Source organism: Stegodyphus dumicola, chromosome 3, assembly GCF_044657685.1.
Source record: "Stegodyphus dumicola isolate Sdum_Otavi_A_Nest chromosome 3, ASM4465768v1".
Lineage (NCBI taxonomy): Eukaryota > Metazoa > Arthropoda > Arachnida > Araneae > Eresidae > Stegodyphus > Stegodyphus dumicola.
The window spans coordinates 110247987-110263279 of NC_140770.1; the positions used below are offsets into that span (position 1 = coordinate 110247987).

The 15293-nt window shown below is 29.8% G+C and overlaps 1 protein-coding gene and 1 long non-coding RNA gene across 8 annotated transcripts in view; one reads left to right on the top strand and one right to left on the bottom strand.

The window, feature by feature from the left end:
* The window catches only part of LOC118194668 (FERM, ARHGEF and pleckstrin domain-containing protein 1-like), a 172533-nt gene extending 158812 nt beyond the window's left edge, over positions 1–13721 (top strand). For all 7 annotated transcript variants that reach the window (XR_015040244.1, XM_085813171.1, XM_085813172.1 and 4 more), the window contains one exon: positions 1243–13721. Coding sequence is in view for 6 of the 7 variants with exons in the window: in XM_085813171.1 (XP_085669297.1) it covers positions 1243–1300 (58 nt within the window). In the remaining variant the exon portion in view is untranslated. The remainder of the gene's footprint in view (positions 1–1242) is intronic.
* The window catches only part of LOC146998063 (uncharacterized), a 101000-nt gene that overhangs the window by 62788 nt on the left and 22919 nt on the right, over positions 1–15293 (bottom strand). The window lies entirely within an intron of this gene.

Consider the following 15293-nt stretch of genomic DNA (forward strand, 5'->3'; position numbering starts at 1 on the left):
TAAATTGTTTTAAAGTAGTACTTTTAACAAGAATAATAATCATTCTAAAAAATAATAATTAATTTGCAATTATGTAATAAAATTTAACTCATAGAGAGAAAAGTTCCATCAAATAATTTATATATAGCCCCCTCATTTCATAATGCTTCTTTTTCTTTTAACAAGTGAAACCTGTGTATTTGACTGATACGTTTTGATATTGTATCTTTTGACCAATTTCATCATACATTTTACTGTTTTCTACTGTATTTAGGTATTGGATTCGGTATAATGTTTCTTTCTAAGCAAAATGTGTATGCAAGCTAAAAAAGGTGAAGATTTGCATATGATTATTTTTGATTTTCAATAGTGTTTTCTTTCCTTTTCTGTCAAATAAGTATAGGCTGCCTGTTACCTTTTTAGCTTGTAATTTATTAGATCTCTTTCTTCAATATATTTCTTTTTCATCTTCCAGTATTTTAGATTTCAGAGTGAAAAAAATCTCTTTATATGGGTGTTTATTTCCATACTTTCCTTCCATGCATATATTTCTTAATCATCTTCCAATATTTGAGTTTTTGAGTTAAACAATTTCTCTTTAAACGTATATAGTATTGATTTGCATTTTTTCCTTCCTTTTCTCAGTAATTTTACTACTTGAAAACTTTGAGGGGGGAATGGAGTGTGCTGTTTCTAAAGGAACACATTAAATGATACATGCACGCTAAAAAGCACACATAAAGACAAACTCATGTTATTATGTTATGTATTTCAAAGGAGTTATCATTTTAATTAACTTATTTTTACTTAAGCAAAATTATATTCTTAAAAACTAGGGGAGAAATATGGGAATAAATATGGTGAAAATTTTTTTATTTCCCTAATTTTTTAAAATGTGAATTAGTAGTTCTTAACTTTCTTCATTTTCACATATTGCACTGAAGTACTTTGTATACAGTATTAATCTGGTGAAGCTGTGTAAAGCTTTTCTTCTATTAACTGTATTTCTTTTGCTGATAAATTAAGTTAAATAGATTTAAGTATTTTTACTGCTAATTTTATATTAACATGTTATAGTCAAAATCAGATATAATTAGAACATCAGTTTATTCTATGATACATTTAATTATATATTTTAAAACTAATGTAGCATTTTTTTAAAATGATTATTGTATCTTAAAACAAAATATTTTTCATATTTGTTTAAGTTTCTGAAAGATTCAAGTATTTTATTCTTAGTTCTTTTTCATTTTTGTTTTGTAGATGGGTGGAGGCCATTAATATGTGTACTTTAACAGAAGAAGAAACTACACGGCTGTGACAAGCGTTTAAATTTTCGTGGAAGCATCTGTGATTCAGATTTTATTCTATGCTGCAAATGTTTAAACTTTGTTTAGCAGCATTTAAAATATGAGAGTGTACAAAGTATTTAATTAATATTGGATGCAGTTAATATATTTTATGTAGTTTTATAAAAAAAAGATTAGTAACCAAATTCTAAAAGTAGTATTTAGCAGAACTGCCAAGTGTGTGAAATATTTTTTAATGATGTTTTTAGTATTTCCCAAGCATTTTTTACCTATATCTAAGCTGTCACCTTTTTGCTTCAATTGACAATTTTTAAAAATATTTATTTTTATGCAGGAGGGTTTTATTTTCTATCACTACTCCTGCTGTACAATTTTCTGAAAATATTTATTACTTTTCTAACATATTTTAAAATTTTTTTTAATTTGAAACTTAAATTGCTGTATGCATATATTAGCTGCATGTTTGTATAATCCAATCTTTATTTTTGAAACAGTATAAATGACAAAAAAAAAAAAGTTTTAGGGTTGTGTCAAGGGACGAGAGTAGAGAAAGGAATATGCAATATATGACAGCAAATTCCAAATAAAGGGTTGAGTGGATGACTAAGTCTTACTTCTGAGTATCTGCTCAGTGAGCATAAAAATGAGATGGAATTACGCAGTAAAACTGCAAGTAGCATTGTGCTTCATAAGCAGTTTCATTCTGCTGAAGAAAATTAGATCGAGCAGCAAGAAAAAAGGCCATTAATAGGGTAAGGTTGCTCAAGGCGTACCCCTTAAAAAAAACCTGCATAACAATGAGTATTTAGCAAATATGTAAAAATTATATTTGCTATTCGATGCTAGTGTAAATATTGTTTTTATTTATTAGAACGAATCTAAAAAATCTTTGTGTTGTCATGTAAATTAATCTAAATTTTAAAAAAGTTGCAAAGGTACGACTTACAAAACCAGTGTCCTAAGTGGTACCACCTATGGCTTAAGTCGTCTAGAGTTGTATTGCCTTTCTTCTTTTTAATCTGTAATGTTGTTTCCTGTTTAATGATTGCATCTTTCTTTTTTTTTCATTGCATTTTTTACATTTTCTTTATTCACACTTGACGTTATTTCGACTGCTGGGGTTACGCTTCTATGGTTTCCGGTTATCATATTTGGAATCAGACATAATGCATCTAACTGCTGTTTATATGGTTTGAAGTTGAAGGAATTGTGATAAGATCCAGTTGCTTCTTCTTCTTGGGTTTTTTGTGTTGTTTCTTGTGCTGGATGAGTTTCATTACTCACAACTTGATCTGCATTTGTGCGCAAAGACTCTTCAATCATTGAATCTTTCATTGGAGTGCAAAAATCTTCATCCTGAAATTTAAATCAGTTGCATAGCCAAACACCGGTAGATTTAAAGCCATTCAAAGCAATATCCATATGAACAAATTTTGTGTATACAATTCCCAATAGTTCTGACACAGTACTTTGTTTAATTATGTTGCCGGGATTTGTTCTTAACCAAGCAGATGATGCTTCGTTATAATTGGCTTTGAGAGATTTGAAAAAAGATTTGTCCAAATGTTGAAGATGATGTGTTGTGTGTGCAGGAAAAAATAGCATAATAATGCCATATTCACACGCTAGATCGATAGCTTCGATATTTTTTTTATGCGTGGAGTGCCCATCCAAAAGAAGTAGTAATTTCTTTTCATTACTTTTTTCCAACTTGATGTATTTGATGAAATGCTTGAACCATTCAACAAAAAGCTCTGATGTTATCCATCCATTTTTAGAACATCTGAACACCGTTCCTGGTGGTACTCCTTTTTTTTAAGCACTCGTTCATCCGTGCACGTTTAAATATTACCATAGGCGGCATGAAGTCACCTGCCGCATTCATACAACATATACATGTAGTAGTCACACCCCATTCACCACTTGTAATTTCCCCAACTTGGTGTTTGCCTTTTTTAGAAATTATTTTAGATGGTTTGTGTGTAGTGGATAATCCTGTTTCATCAACATTATAAATCTGGTTTGCATTGAAACTATATTTATCTAATATTGATTCATATTTATCAAAGAATTTATAAACTAATCCTTTTTGAAAGCTTTAGCCCTGGCCATTGATGTTGCTTCTGGAGTACGTAAGGATAAGCAAGGATTATCTTTCATAAATTTATAGTACCGCTTCTTCCATGCAGTTTCTTTTCCTCTGTTAAAATGGTGTGGTAAATTATATTTTTCAGCGAGCTGATAGGCAAGTTTTCTTAGATCAGTTGCAGTAAGCCCAAAAAAAGCTTGCTTCTAACTTGAGTGAGTGTGAAACCAACTCCCGTTCCATAGTATTGCTCAAATCCTTGGGCCTTCCGAATTTGACGTGCCTATTTAATACTTGAAAATGACATCGTAGCATTGGTTTTGGGATCCCATATTTTCTGTGAGCTTCATTAAATCCAATAACACCTTGCGATAATTTGGTATCTTCCATGTCTTCCTTTTTCCAACGATTATAAACTTGTTTTGACATAATGGTCTATCAAATTTTTAAAAAAAAATCTAAAATCAAAAACAGAAAAGAAAGAAGAAGGTAAAAAATCGGTTGAAATAAGAATTTCTAAAGCCTGCGTCTCACACACCAGTATGACTAAAGACACTAACTACATAAGTCATTACTAATATTAATATAACCTCACACTGATTGATCGTAATGCATGTTAATTTCACTCAAATGATTCTATAATAGTTACCAAACTTACAGTACTATCTACAAAGCTCCAAAAACAATAAATACTTACAAGATTAACTATCACAGATATGTAGAATATTATACGAAAACAGCGACGAACTTCTTAATACGAATATCTCATAGTAGAAAGCATGATAAATCATAATAAAACATTCAGACTGCACGTGGCACTATCTACATCCTATCGTGGCACCACTACAGCTGTAGCAGCCATAATATTCCAAATATAGAGCAGGTACGATTTGAGCAACCGTACCCTAAGTTTTTTATATGTATGAAAAAACTGACAGCAATGGATTCAAACTGTGGATGTTCTCAATAAAAACATAAAATCAGCATTTAATTTGGTAGAAGACATCAAAATATCCCAAATTAGAAGCAACTCTTTTTTAAATGCTTCAGTGTGAAAGTCAAAATGTTGCTCAAAATATGAAAACCCCCAAAAGTAAATTTAAGGCAAGTTATGGTTGGGTAAAATATTTCATGATGCAACATGAGCTCTTGATTTGTTGTGGAATGTCATTGGTGCAGCTGCTTCTTGACACATACAAAAGAAATTGCTCATATTTCCAAAATGTGCTTTAAAATTTTTAATTTTTTTAAAATTATTCATTATTTTGAATATAGACCACATTCTAATTTTGGTAAAAAATTTACTTGAGTAAAAACATGTAGCTTTTATTTGCATAAATATTGTGTTCTAGTACCCCGTGAAACTGTTTGCACTTATAAGCAAGGAATATGTGGACCTTTTCATATTGTATTATATTATAATAAATGTATTTTAGTATATTTTTATGATTAATGCAGAAAGCACTAAAAAGTTATTTTAAAAAGTTATTTTTAGTGCTAGTTTTAAGTTACAGCTGGCAAGTATGTTTTGTAGCATACATTTGTACATGAAATTCTTCTCGAACAGTACATGTAATCAATAATTTTGCTTTTAAAATCAAAACGTTTGAGCAGAGATAAATTTTTACTTACATAATGTTTTTCTGCTATTAAATATAGTTTACAAACTTATATTTTTCATGAAATACAAAATTCATGAGTAGTGTTTTTAATTTAAATTAGATCTTGCTCAAGGTTTTAATTTTTTAATTTTAAGTAGAGCTGGCAAGATAATAAAAATGGAACTTTCTTTCATCCCTCCATTCTGTTTTTTTAATATTTAAAAAAAGGGGAGGGAAGAAAGAAAGTTTTGAAAAATTGGAGTGTAAAATACTTGTAAAACTGTATTGCAGTATGTACATCACAATGAAGACATGATAAAAAATAATAAAATTGTTATTTATATGTATATAGATAAATTAACAGAGAGCAGTATAAAAAATCATGTGATTATACTGAAAAGTAAAATTTAGCAAAATTTTAAAATTCTTTGTTTATGTATGTATCAAGTGTTTAATTTATTGAAGTAACATAAGCCTGAAATATGACTAATGTAAAAATAAGTTCTGGTAAAAGTGGTGCAAACTTAGGTGTTATAATTGCAACAAGAGCAAAAACATTAATTCAGAAACTAAGAAAAGTAAAAGTTATTCTGTAAGCTCTGTTAAAGCAACATGAAAACTTGTAACATAAAAATGGTGTTTTGATTCTGGAGCTTCTTTGCACATGTGTAACAATTACAGAAATTTCTCATCAATAGCTGAAGTAGCAAGTAAATTTCAGTTAGCAAATTATGAACTTACAGATATTAAAGACAAAGTTGAATTTTATGTAATTGTTAATTCTGTGCCACTAAAAGCAGTTTTGAACAATATATTATAGTTTTTTTAACTGAAAATGGATGTAATTTCAGTTATCTCTGCAGTGCAGCATACATGTAATGTTTATTTCAGAAATATCTGTCCATGAATTAAAAATTGAGAAATTGCATAAAATTGAACTATACTGTAATGAAAAATTATAAACTATGGTATTATCTATGGTACAGTTAAAATGATAAGTAGAACTGTACCATGGGAAGTACATAGCACAATGCATAATAGGAGTGATGGTCATACGGTGAACCTTGCTGTTAGCTCATTTTAGCTACCATTGTCATATCATGGTGACATGTAGTGTCATGAGACTTTTAGTCTCCTTGAAGGTAATAAATGAATTTGGGGGTGTGAGGTCTATTGTATAGAAGCTGAACATCATACCATCAGGCAAAAGTGCGTTTCAATTTGTCCTGTCAGTATTTAATCTGTTTTGTGGTAGACTATCCTTGCTTATCATCAAGTTTACTAAACAGTGCCCCGGTAGCATTTTTAATGTGATACTAGGGGGCACAGCTGGTCATCATGATTAAATGCATGGAGGTAAGAATAAAAGTAGACCCACATCGCCACACTAAACCTGATACAGCTTGGCAGAACTGTATCAGAAAGGAGGTGCATTTTGTTTATATCCAGAGCATGTTACCTTGACAGCAGTTTGGTAATATATCTACACATAAATGAAAAATCTTTGTTATTCAATGCATATACTGCTGAATAAAACATAATCAATTTTGATTTCTTAATACCTAATAAAAGGAAAAGAGACTGAATGGTGGTCTGCTATTTTTAAAACAGTTGCAAGACTTCAAGGCATGAAAAAAACAGCAATATTAGTAATTGGTATACCAATACATTTTGCATAATGTTACCTTTTGAATTACTTTACAATAAGTAAATTTGAGGTATTAGTGAATTTAGATCAATTAGTTGTTTTAATAAATGAAGTATTATTGGTATGTAGAGTAAGGTAATCAAAACTCTGTTCTGATGACAGTGAGGTTAATGTTTAAATGTGAAACAGAAAGTAATTTTTATATTATCAGAGGCTAAAATTAATTGCTAAAAGAGGTATTGAATGCTCTGCCAAAATATATATGCAGTCAAAAGTTGTTAATCCGGACTTGTCGGGACTTCGGCGATTCCGGATTATAGATTTTTCCAGATTATAGATCATCAGTTTAAATCTGGTAAGATGGCATGCAGAAATTATAAAATTAAAAATATGAAACTGTAATTTATCAAATAAAGAACAATTATGATCTAAAGGGTATCAAAATTTACAAAAAGGAAAAGCTTAATATTTATTTGTTTACTTTATTAAAAATTTATTTCAATGTAAGTTGTTTAAGTTGCTTTGTTTCATGTGATAATACTTTCTCTTTAATTCTATTAAACAGACATAATTTCTTGTTTAGTTACAAAGTTCTGCTGTTCAAGGTCCAATAATTGCTAAGTCGAGAATACCGACTAATTTGTCAATCGAAATTTTTTCGTTTTCAATAACCTCTGTCATTTTCTTCGCTATCGGAAGCGAATTATAATGACAAGGAATTTGATTTAAATCATATCAAAGATGGAGTACATCGAGATGAAATACTACATTCAGTAAGGAATTATAAGCCAAATAAAATAAAAACATCTGCCCTGAAGATAAGGATAGTGCTGACAGATCAACTTCCAATTCATTGCGCGTGCCGCAGCGTTAAAGATAAACAAAGTTTAGATAAACAAACGTTAAAGTTTAGATAAACAAAGGACATGCCTTTATCCATTTTTTGCAGCAATTCCACTTTTTGTTTAATGGACTTCGAAACATACTTTCGCTTTGTAGATCCTTTACATATTAGTAAATATATATCAGAAATTCTATTTGACATAATCGAAAGTTCAAGCTTACTTTTATAAAATTGCTCTAACAGTAAAAAATAATAAGCCGAATCCAATTCGAACATTAAGGAACAACGCAATCTGCAACATTAACTGAATTAGATAATTTTAGCTTAGCTTATACCGTCCGTTATACATTAAACGCGCATTCCTAAACGTATTTTGCGCACACGCATATTCGCAGTGACGCATGCGCAGAAAGTTTGTAGCTTTGAGGTCCAGATTAACGACTTTTGACTGTACTAGAAAATTTGAATTTGGTAATGAATGTATCCAAAAATGTGTTTCAATTCAAAATTTTGGTCTAAATGTAAACATAAAATTATGCATGTTAAAGCATCTGTAATTAGACACGTAGGTCAGGTTAAGTTTTCGAAATAGGGTTAAGCATTAAAGGGTTATACGTTTGAGGGGAGAGATGCCTTCATGCAGTAATTTTGAAGGAAACTTGACTTTGAGTGCATATTAAAAGTAATGCATGTAATATTCATCACTTTATACATATTTCTGATGTAAACAATTTTGATATATGCTAAATTATTGTAAATTACTTTATTCAAAAGAATATATTTATAGTGAATGCACAGAAATTAAAAATTTGCACATGCCGAAAATGAAAAACATTAAATATATTGTATATGAGTATTTATCCATATCCTTCTAAAAAGCATTTATTTGCTTTTAAAAGAATGTATAAATATTTATGAAATTATTTATAAATGTATTTGGAAGTGAAAGATTTATTCATTTTTAAACTCCTGTGAATATTAGTGAAGAAATCTAGCTATTAAATATATGTAAATTCATAATGATTATAAATATTATCTAAATTTATAATAACCTTAACATTTAATTGTAAACGTAAATTGAAATTTTGTTGACAGATATATTTATAATGCTATTTAAGCAAGAAATGTTCCTAGTGGAAAACAATCTATTTAAAGGTGTTGTAAAGCACAGTCTATGACATGTATACTTAAATAGTAAAATAGAAATTTTAAAATGTGTATTGTTGAAATCAAAGGTGAAAAAATTTGAAAAATATTAAAAGAAACTCAATTAGAAGCTTTAAATAATATTAACAACCTCCCTTTTTTAATCCTTTTCAGAAATACTCATAGAAGTTACGTACGTGGAAATCAGCAGCAATAAGTAATGTATTTCACTATAAAGTAAAAGGTGCTCTAATTTGAAATGAATCAAACAGAGCATTAATTTTAGATTAACTATGAATTTTGATTTAAAACATGCCTAAGAAGCTGAAAATTGTCTCATATTTGAGAAAGTATTTCAGAAAGAAGCTTGTAAATAGAAAAGACATAATGCATAGTTTTAATAATAATAATACATTAAACTTTTAAAATTTTGTAATCATTAACTGGATAAAATTGAATTACCTTAAAATTTCTTTCTAATGTAATTAACGATAACTTGTGAAAACATTTCATTCAAGTTGCAACTATTCTATTACTAAAATTCAATTCCATTCGGAATGAAATGTTATTTAAAAATGTTTTCACATACTTAATACTAAAATTCTTTCACATATGTAGGATTCTGAAATGTTATAGAAAAAGAAAATATGTACATTTATACTTATATTTATGATGTAATTAGAAAATGTTTACCTCTGATCATGTCAAAACCTATTGACCTTAATGACAACTACCTGAATGTTTTGGTCGCCGAGAGAGGTGCGTCACTTCTTTAAGGCAACCAGTTCAGACCTCTCATCTGTTCCGTACCTCCATGATTAAATCTGTGTTGCAGTCATGGTTATGAGCCTTATGCATTGATGTGATTGATTGTTGCATTAGTGGGCTATTGCCATAATGTGTGGCCATGCTTTTAATTGGGCCCTTTGATTCATTATAAATCATGGCATATGTGATGTCATTTTTGTTTTCTCCCAGTTTTCTCCTGTAGTCGCATCCTGTGTCACCAATGTGGGGGACCTTACTGTTAGCTCACTCTAATTGCTGTTGTCATATCCTGGCCGCAAATGTAGCATGGAGGAGAATTGTGGCATTGCGAGACTTTCAATATTCTTCAGTCTGGTAAAATGACCCGGAGGGTTGAACTAAAGTCTGTCATGTAGAAGCCAAACATTGTACATCTGTTCAAAAATGGGGACTTGACTTGTTCTGTTGATATTTGGATCTGTTTCCTAATGTTGAAGCAGCTTTTAAATTTCAGTTGTTCATCTGACTTTTAGTTTGATGTATCAAATGATAGGAAATTGAGAAAGAATAACATACCAAGTAAAACTGACTACAAGACAAATTATTAGTTCCAGTTATTGTTGTTTTTCATAGAATCAATATTAACGATTCTATATTGTGTCTAAGAGTAACTTGAGGCATGTTTTATTTTTAGAGATTTTTCATAAATATTAGTAAATACTAATTAGTTAGTTAGTTAATGTAATAAATGAAATCTTTTTTATTTAATGAACGTTAAGTAAAAATTTATTTAAATTTTGAAAATTTGATATCTACATGCATTATTATGAATCAAAATTGTTTGAAACTTTAAACTTCCAGGTATAGTTCCACTACGTAGACAATACTTTCACCCTATTTGAAGGTAATAGGGATGATTTAAATACTTTCAACAATGAATTCTATTGATCCTGCTATTCAGTTCACTTTTCAACTTGAGACTTGCATTTCTCTTCCGTTTCTCGACATTCTGATCACACATAACACATCCAACTTCAGTACTACGGTTTTCCGTAAACCTTCATCGGTTTGCCTTCCACTACACTTTAAATCGTGTCATCCGACTAAACAAAAGTTAGTTTCATTTTATTCCTATGTTTTCTGTGCTCTTCAAGTTTGCTCCTCCAAACTATCCCTTGATGAAGAACTAAATTATTTAAAAGCAATAGCTGTTGACAGGGCTTTTCACCCAACATTATTAATCAAGCAGTTAAAATATTCTCATCTCAATGCACTAAAAGGCACACTCTTGTTTTAGGAGATTATAAAAATTCTGTTGTCATTCCCTTCTTTCCATCAATTAGGTATAAAGTTGCACATATTTTGCAGAAATTTAACTTTCAATCATTTATTCTCCCATTAATAAAATTCCGAGTTCCATACTCAAGGACCCCATTCCGGAAATGAATTCCTTGGGTATTTATAGGATTCCTTGCCAGTGTGGTTTAATTTACATTGGCCAAACTAAGAGAGCCTTAAAATTTCACATCAAGGAACATGAGGCATATGTTATAAAAAAGAAAACACAGAAGTCTTCTGTTGCCCAACATTGTTGGTCCGAAAATCACACTTTAAATTTTTCTGCTGCCAAAATTATTCAAAACACATCTTCCATTGGAGAGCTGGATTTTCTAGAGGCATTTCACATGCAAAAAAATCTTTCTGTTCTAGTTAACGATCCTAATTCCAATCCATCTTTGCCTTTGCCCTTTAAAGAAATTATGTTTTAGTTCTGGTTTCATCAACAGATGGCGCCACTAGCTTATTTTCTGTCCAGGCTTTCTTATCTTATCTGATCATTCTATCTAATCTCATTTATTTGCGCTTTTACAGCTGACAATGGTGGTTCGGTAAAACCATCGAAACTAGTCCTGTGAAAATTTGAAAATATAATGCTGATTTTTGTTGTTTGACTTCTGAATTAGTAATTGTTAATGTGTTGTGTTATTTCATTCAAATGATTATTTATTAATTATACATTTTTATCTTTTTGTAACATTATCTTCATTAAAATTGCCACATTTTTACACTTGGGATAGGAAAACCTAACAGAATGTTCAGTTTTTTTAAATTGTTTCAGAGTAAGAAAGTTATTTAGTTATACTGTTTTTCTTGGCATTTGTAAATAACTTTTTCTGTTAGTTAATAGAATTGGATATAGGTATGTAAAGTCTGTCTGGCAATATGCCAGCATAATGTATAATTGAAGTAACTTTTCCTTAATATTTTAATTAGCTGAGTTTTTTATTTTGACAAACTTTGTTGCCGTTCTTCATAGTATTTTAAAGTATGAAATATATTAATCATCAGTTAGTCACTCTTCTAATCAATTAGATTTTTGTCAGATTTCTGTTTTAAACTAACCTCTCTTTGCTGAATAATTGTGCATGCATTCAGGAGAGATTTATTATATTCCAAAATGGATATTTTACTTTTGAATGTGATATAAACTGCATGAGATGCATTCATTGATGCAGAAGTTGCATCCTTGTATCACACACTAAATTCAACAAATTCTGAAAAATCTTCATAAACCATTTAGATTCAAAATATTTTTAAATATTAAGATTTTAATAGAATAAGTAAAACATATCTTTTAAGTGTAATTCAGCATTACATATTTTACTTGATAGTTTTTCATGCAGATGTTGAGATTATCTAATGAAAAGAGGAATATAATGATTTTTCAAGTTAAGAATAGAAACCCATATCTGCTTTCGAGCCCTTAAAAATGCTGTTTTGTGTTACAAGTATTTTTTTTTAATGACCCCTTTTTAAAGAAGCTAGAAGCCCTTAAAACTTCAAAGTATAACCCTATAATGAACTTTAAAAAACTTTAGGTCCTATTTGCACAGTCTGTCGCATCTATTTCAAAACATAAGTATAAAATACTTTTTGCAGAATGCCTGGGAAAGACAAATCATTTCACATTTTATGGCCAAGTGTCAGTCTTCTAAATATTCTCAGTGATTGTAAAAATATGAACCCGTGAACAAATTTGAAATGTCGTCCTTATATTCAGCGCACCAGAATTAATAAAATGGTTTTTTTAGATTTCATTTAGTTATTGTCCTGGGTAATTTAACATCATTCCTAATAAGGTAAAGAAACCTGAACATATAAATTGTTATTCAGTAAAAAAAACATAACATTCGGTTTGTGAAGTAAAATTAGTACTAAGAGCTGAACGGGGGGGGGGGATGTAACTTAAACTAATTCTGCAGATTATAGCATGTTGAAACATAACTCTACTAGTCAATCTAGCAAACTACAGTATGAAATGCTTTCAAGTTAATCATATTATGATATTTTGAAATTTAGCCTAGCTGCCTTAAAAAAGGCTATTCAAAAAAGTTATTTATGTTTAAAAAAGTTATTTAGTTATTTATGTAAGTGTTGCATGTAGACATGGGTCTCAGTGATTAACTTCCTGAATACTTAAGTTCCTTTCCTCATCAATATATCTTTTACTTTACGTTGATAGTGGAATTGTACTATTCTGCAGTTTCATGTTTTTACATTCCTTACAGTCATATGTGTGCTGATTCAAAATAATTTTTTTTAAAAGAGACCAGAATCATTCTTAAGCTCATAAATTGTATTACTTCTTTTTTAGATCTTTTCCATAAATAAAATAAAATGCTTTCCATTAATATCTTTTTCTCAGTGTTGCAGTAGTTGATGAAAATATTGGATCTAATAATTCTTATACTAATCTTAAGTCATACTACTTGAATCTTTAATCGCTTTAATTTTAATAACTAAATGATTATCAAAATAAATGTAATTAGGTGGTCCCCCACCCCTGGCATCATATTATAACCTATGTTGAGAATTTTGTTTATTTTTATTTTTTTTTTAATTTTTTTTTTTTTTTTTTTTTTTTTCCAGAGGGGAGGAAATGTAGTAAAGGAGAATTATAAAATTAAGATTAAAATTCCATTTAATGGAATCTTAAAAGTTTCATGCTTTTTAACAAATTAGCATTTATTATATTATATTATTATCCAACTGTCAGTGTGTTGCAAGACCAGTTTTTTAAGGTCTACAATGTTTCATAGCACTTGTGTTTGTGTCTTTGTTATTGTATGAATAATAGAATACAGTAAGTTGGTTGCATTTACCATAACATTACTTAAATGAATAATAATTTTTTGTAATGCATTTTGTCTGCAATTAAAACGAGAATTTTTTTTACCAGCTTTTATATTTTAAATGTATCTCTTTTTTTAACTAATACTTTTTGTGTAATTGTTATATATTTGTAATTAAATATTGTGATTTCTGCTATTCATTAAAAATTAAATTATTTTTATATGTTCCTGCTGAAGTTCACTTTCTTTGTAAACATAAACAAATGAAAATACACACTTTTCATTTGTTCTATGTATTCCAATGGAAATAAATTGCTGACATATATAGAGAAATGGTATTATGCACAATTTCTTGAATCAAATATTTTAAATATTCATTTAAGGGAGAGTGGAATTAAAATTCCATTAAGTTTTAAAAAAGAAAACATATGATTTAAATTTACCATTAAATGTTGAATTGAGGTTGGGAATTAATTGAAGAATTTGAGAAAAGTATTATTTAAAATGTGTAATAAGTAAAATTTTCTTTTATAGCATAATGCCAGAATATAATATGTATGTATGTTTGTATTTAAAGCTAGCTGGAAATTGTTTGAGAAATACTGAAATTGTGTAAGATTTTTAGAATCTCCTAAAATCTGTTTTCTTAGAAGATGCTAACATATAAAAGTTATTTCAGAAGCAATGCACATAATTTTAATTAATAATTTTGCAAACATACTTGATACACTTTAGTTAATACTTTATAATAGTAACACACTTTACAGTCCAAGATCTAGACTCATTGGGACTTCAGAGATTTGGGATTTTGTAAGTTTTTTAATCTAGTGAGTGTTTGTGGGATTATTTATTTTAGTAAGGATAATGAGATGGGATTCTTTTGGATATTAGATCATCAGAAAGAATTAGAAAATATAAAATAATGGAGCATTTATGACCTTAAGGGAATAAAAATTCGCAAAAAAAAAATGCTCAGTATTGGTTTATTTGCTTTGCGCGCGCGCGCGTGTGTGTGTGAACTAATTTCCCCTTTAATTCTATAGATAGATATAATTTATTCAGATTAAAAAATTCCATTGTTCAACTCCTGTTATTGCCAAGTTCAGAATTCCCACTAATTTGTCAGTCCACATTTTTTCTTTTTGAACAACAACTCAGTCACATTAGAAAATTTCACTTTTTGTTTGCGATATCTGAAAACCTTTAAATTCGTGTCTATCATCATAAGGCATAAAGAGGTTTTCACATATGTTGACAGTCCCTGCTAGACGGGACTTTTCTGAGAAACGAGATTCTGGTAGCACTTTTTTAAATGGGAGAATTCCTAAAAAAGAGCCCCTCTGGAAGCGAAGTCCCGCCTAGCTATGGAAACGATATTGCGGCTACACAGGATTGTTTCAAACCTCACCAAAAATGTCTTGACTGGAGCTGTGTCCCGGGTACAGATCAGCCAATCAGACGAAAGTTCTGCTTCTGAAGGATCATGTAATCCCAATCTGAGCGATAATCAATTACTGTTTGGCATTCAAGTCTTTGTAGTAAGTGAAAATGGTAACCTAGCTATGTGGGTTTCCTGGAAATGTGCAGCTTCTGAGAATTGTCCCTTTGATGTTAAGTCCCACGCAGCCGAAACATAATGTGATTGGAACTTCACGACAAGCTAACCTGAGAACACGTACAAGGCTAGAACGACCTTTTCACAGCCTTTCACCCTGTTCTACAAGTTATCCATACGCAGCAAACTGCCCGCGGAAATTCAATTCCTCCAATTTTCTACACGTTTGGCGACTTCCTGCCAA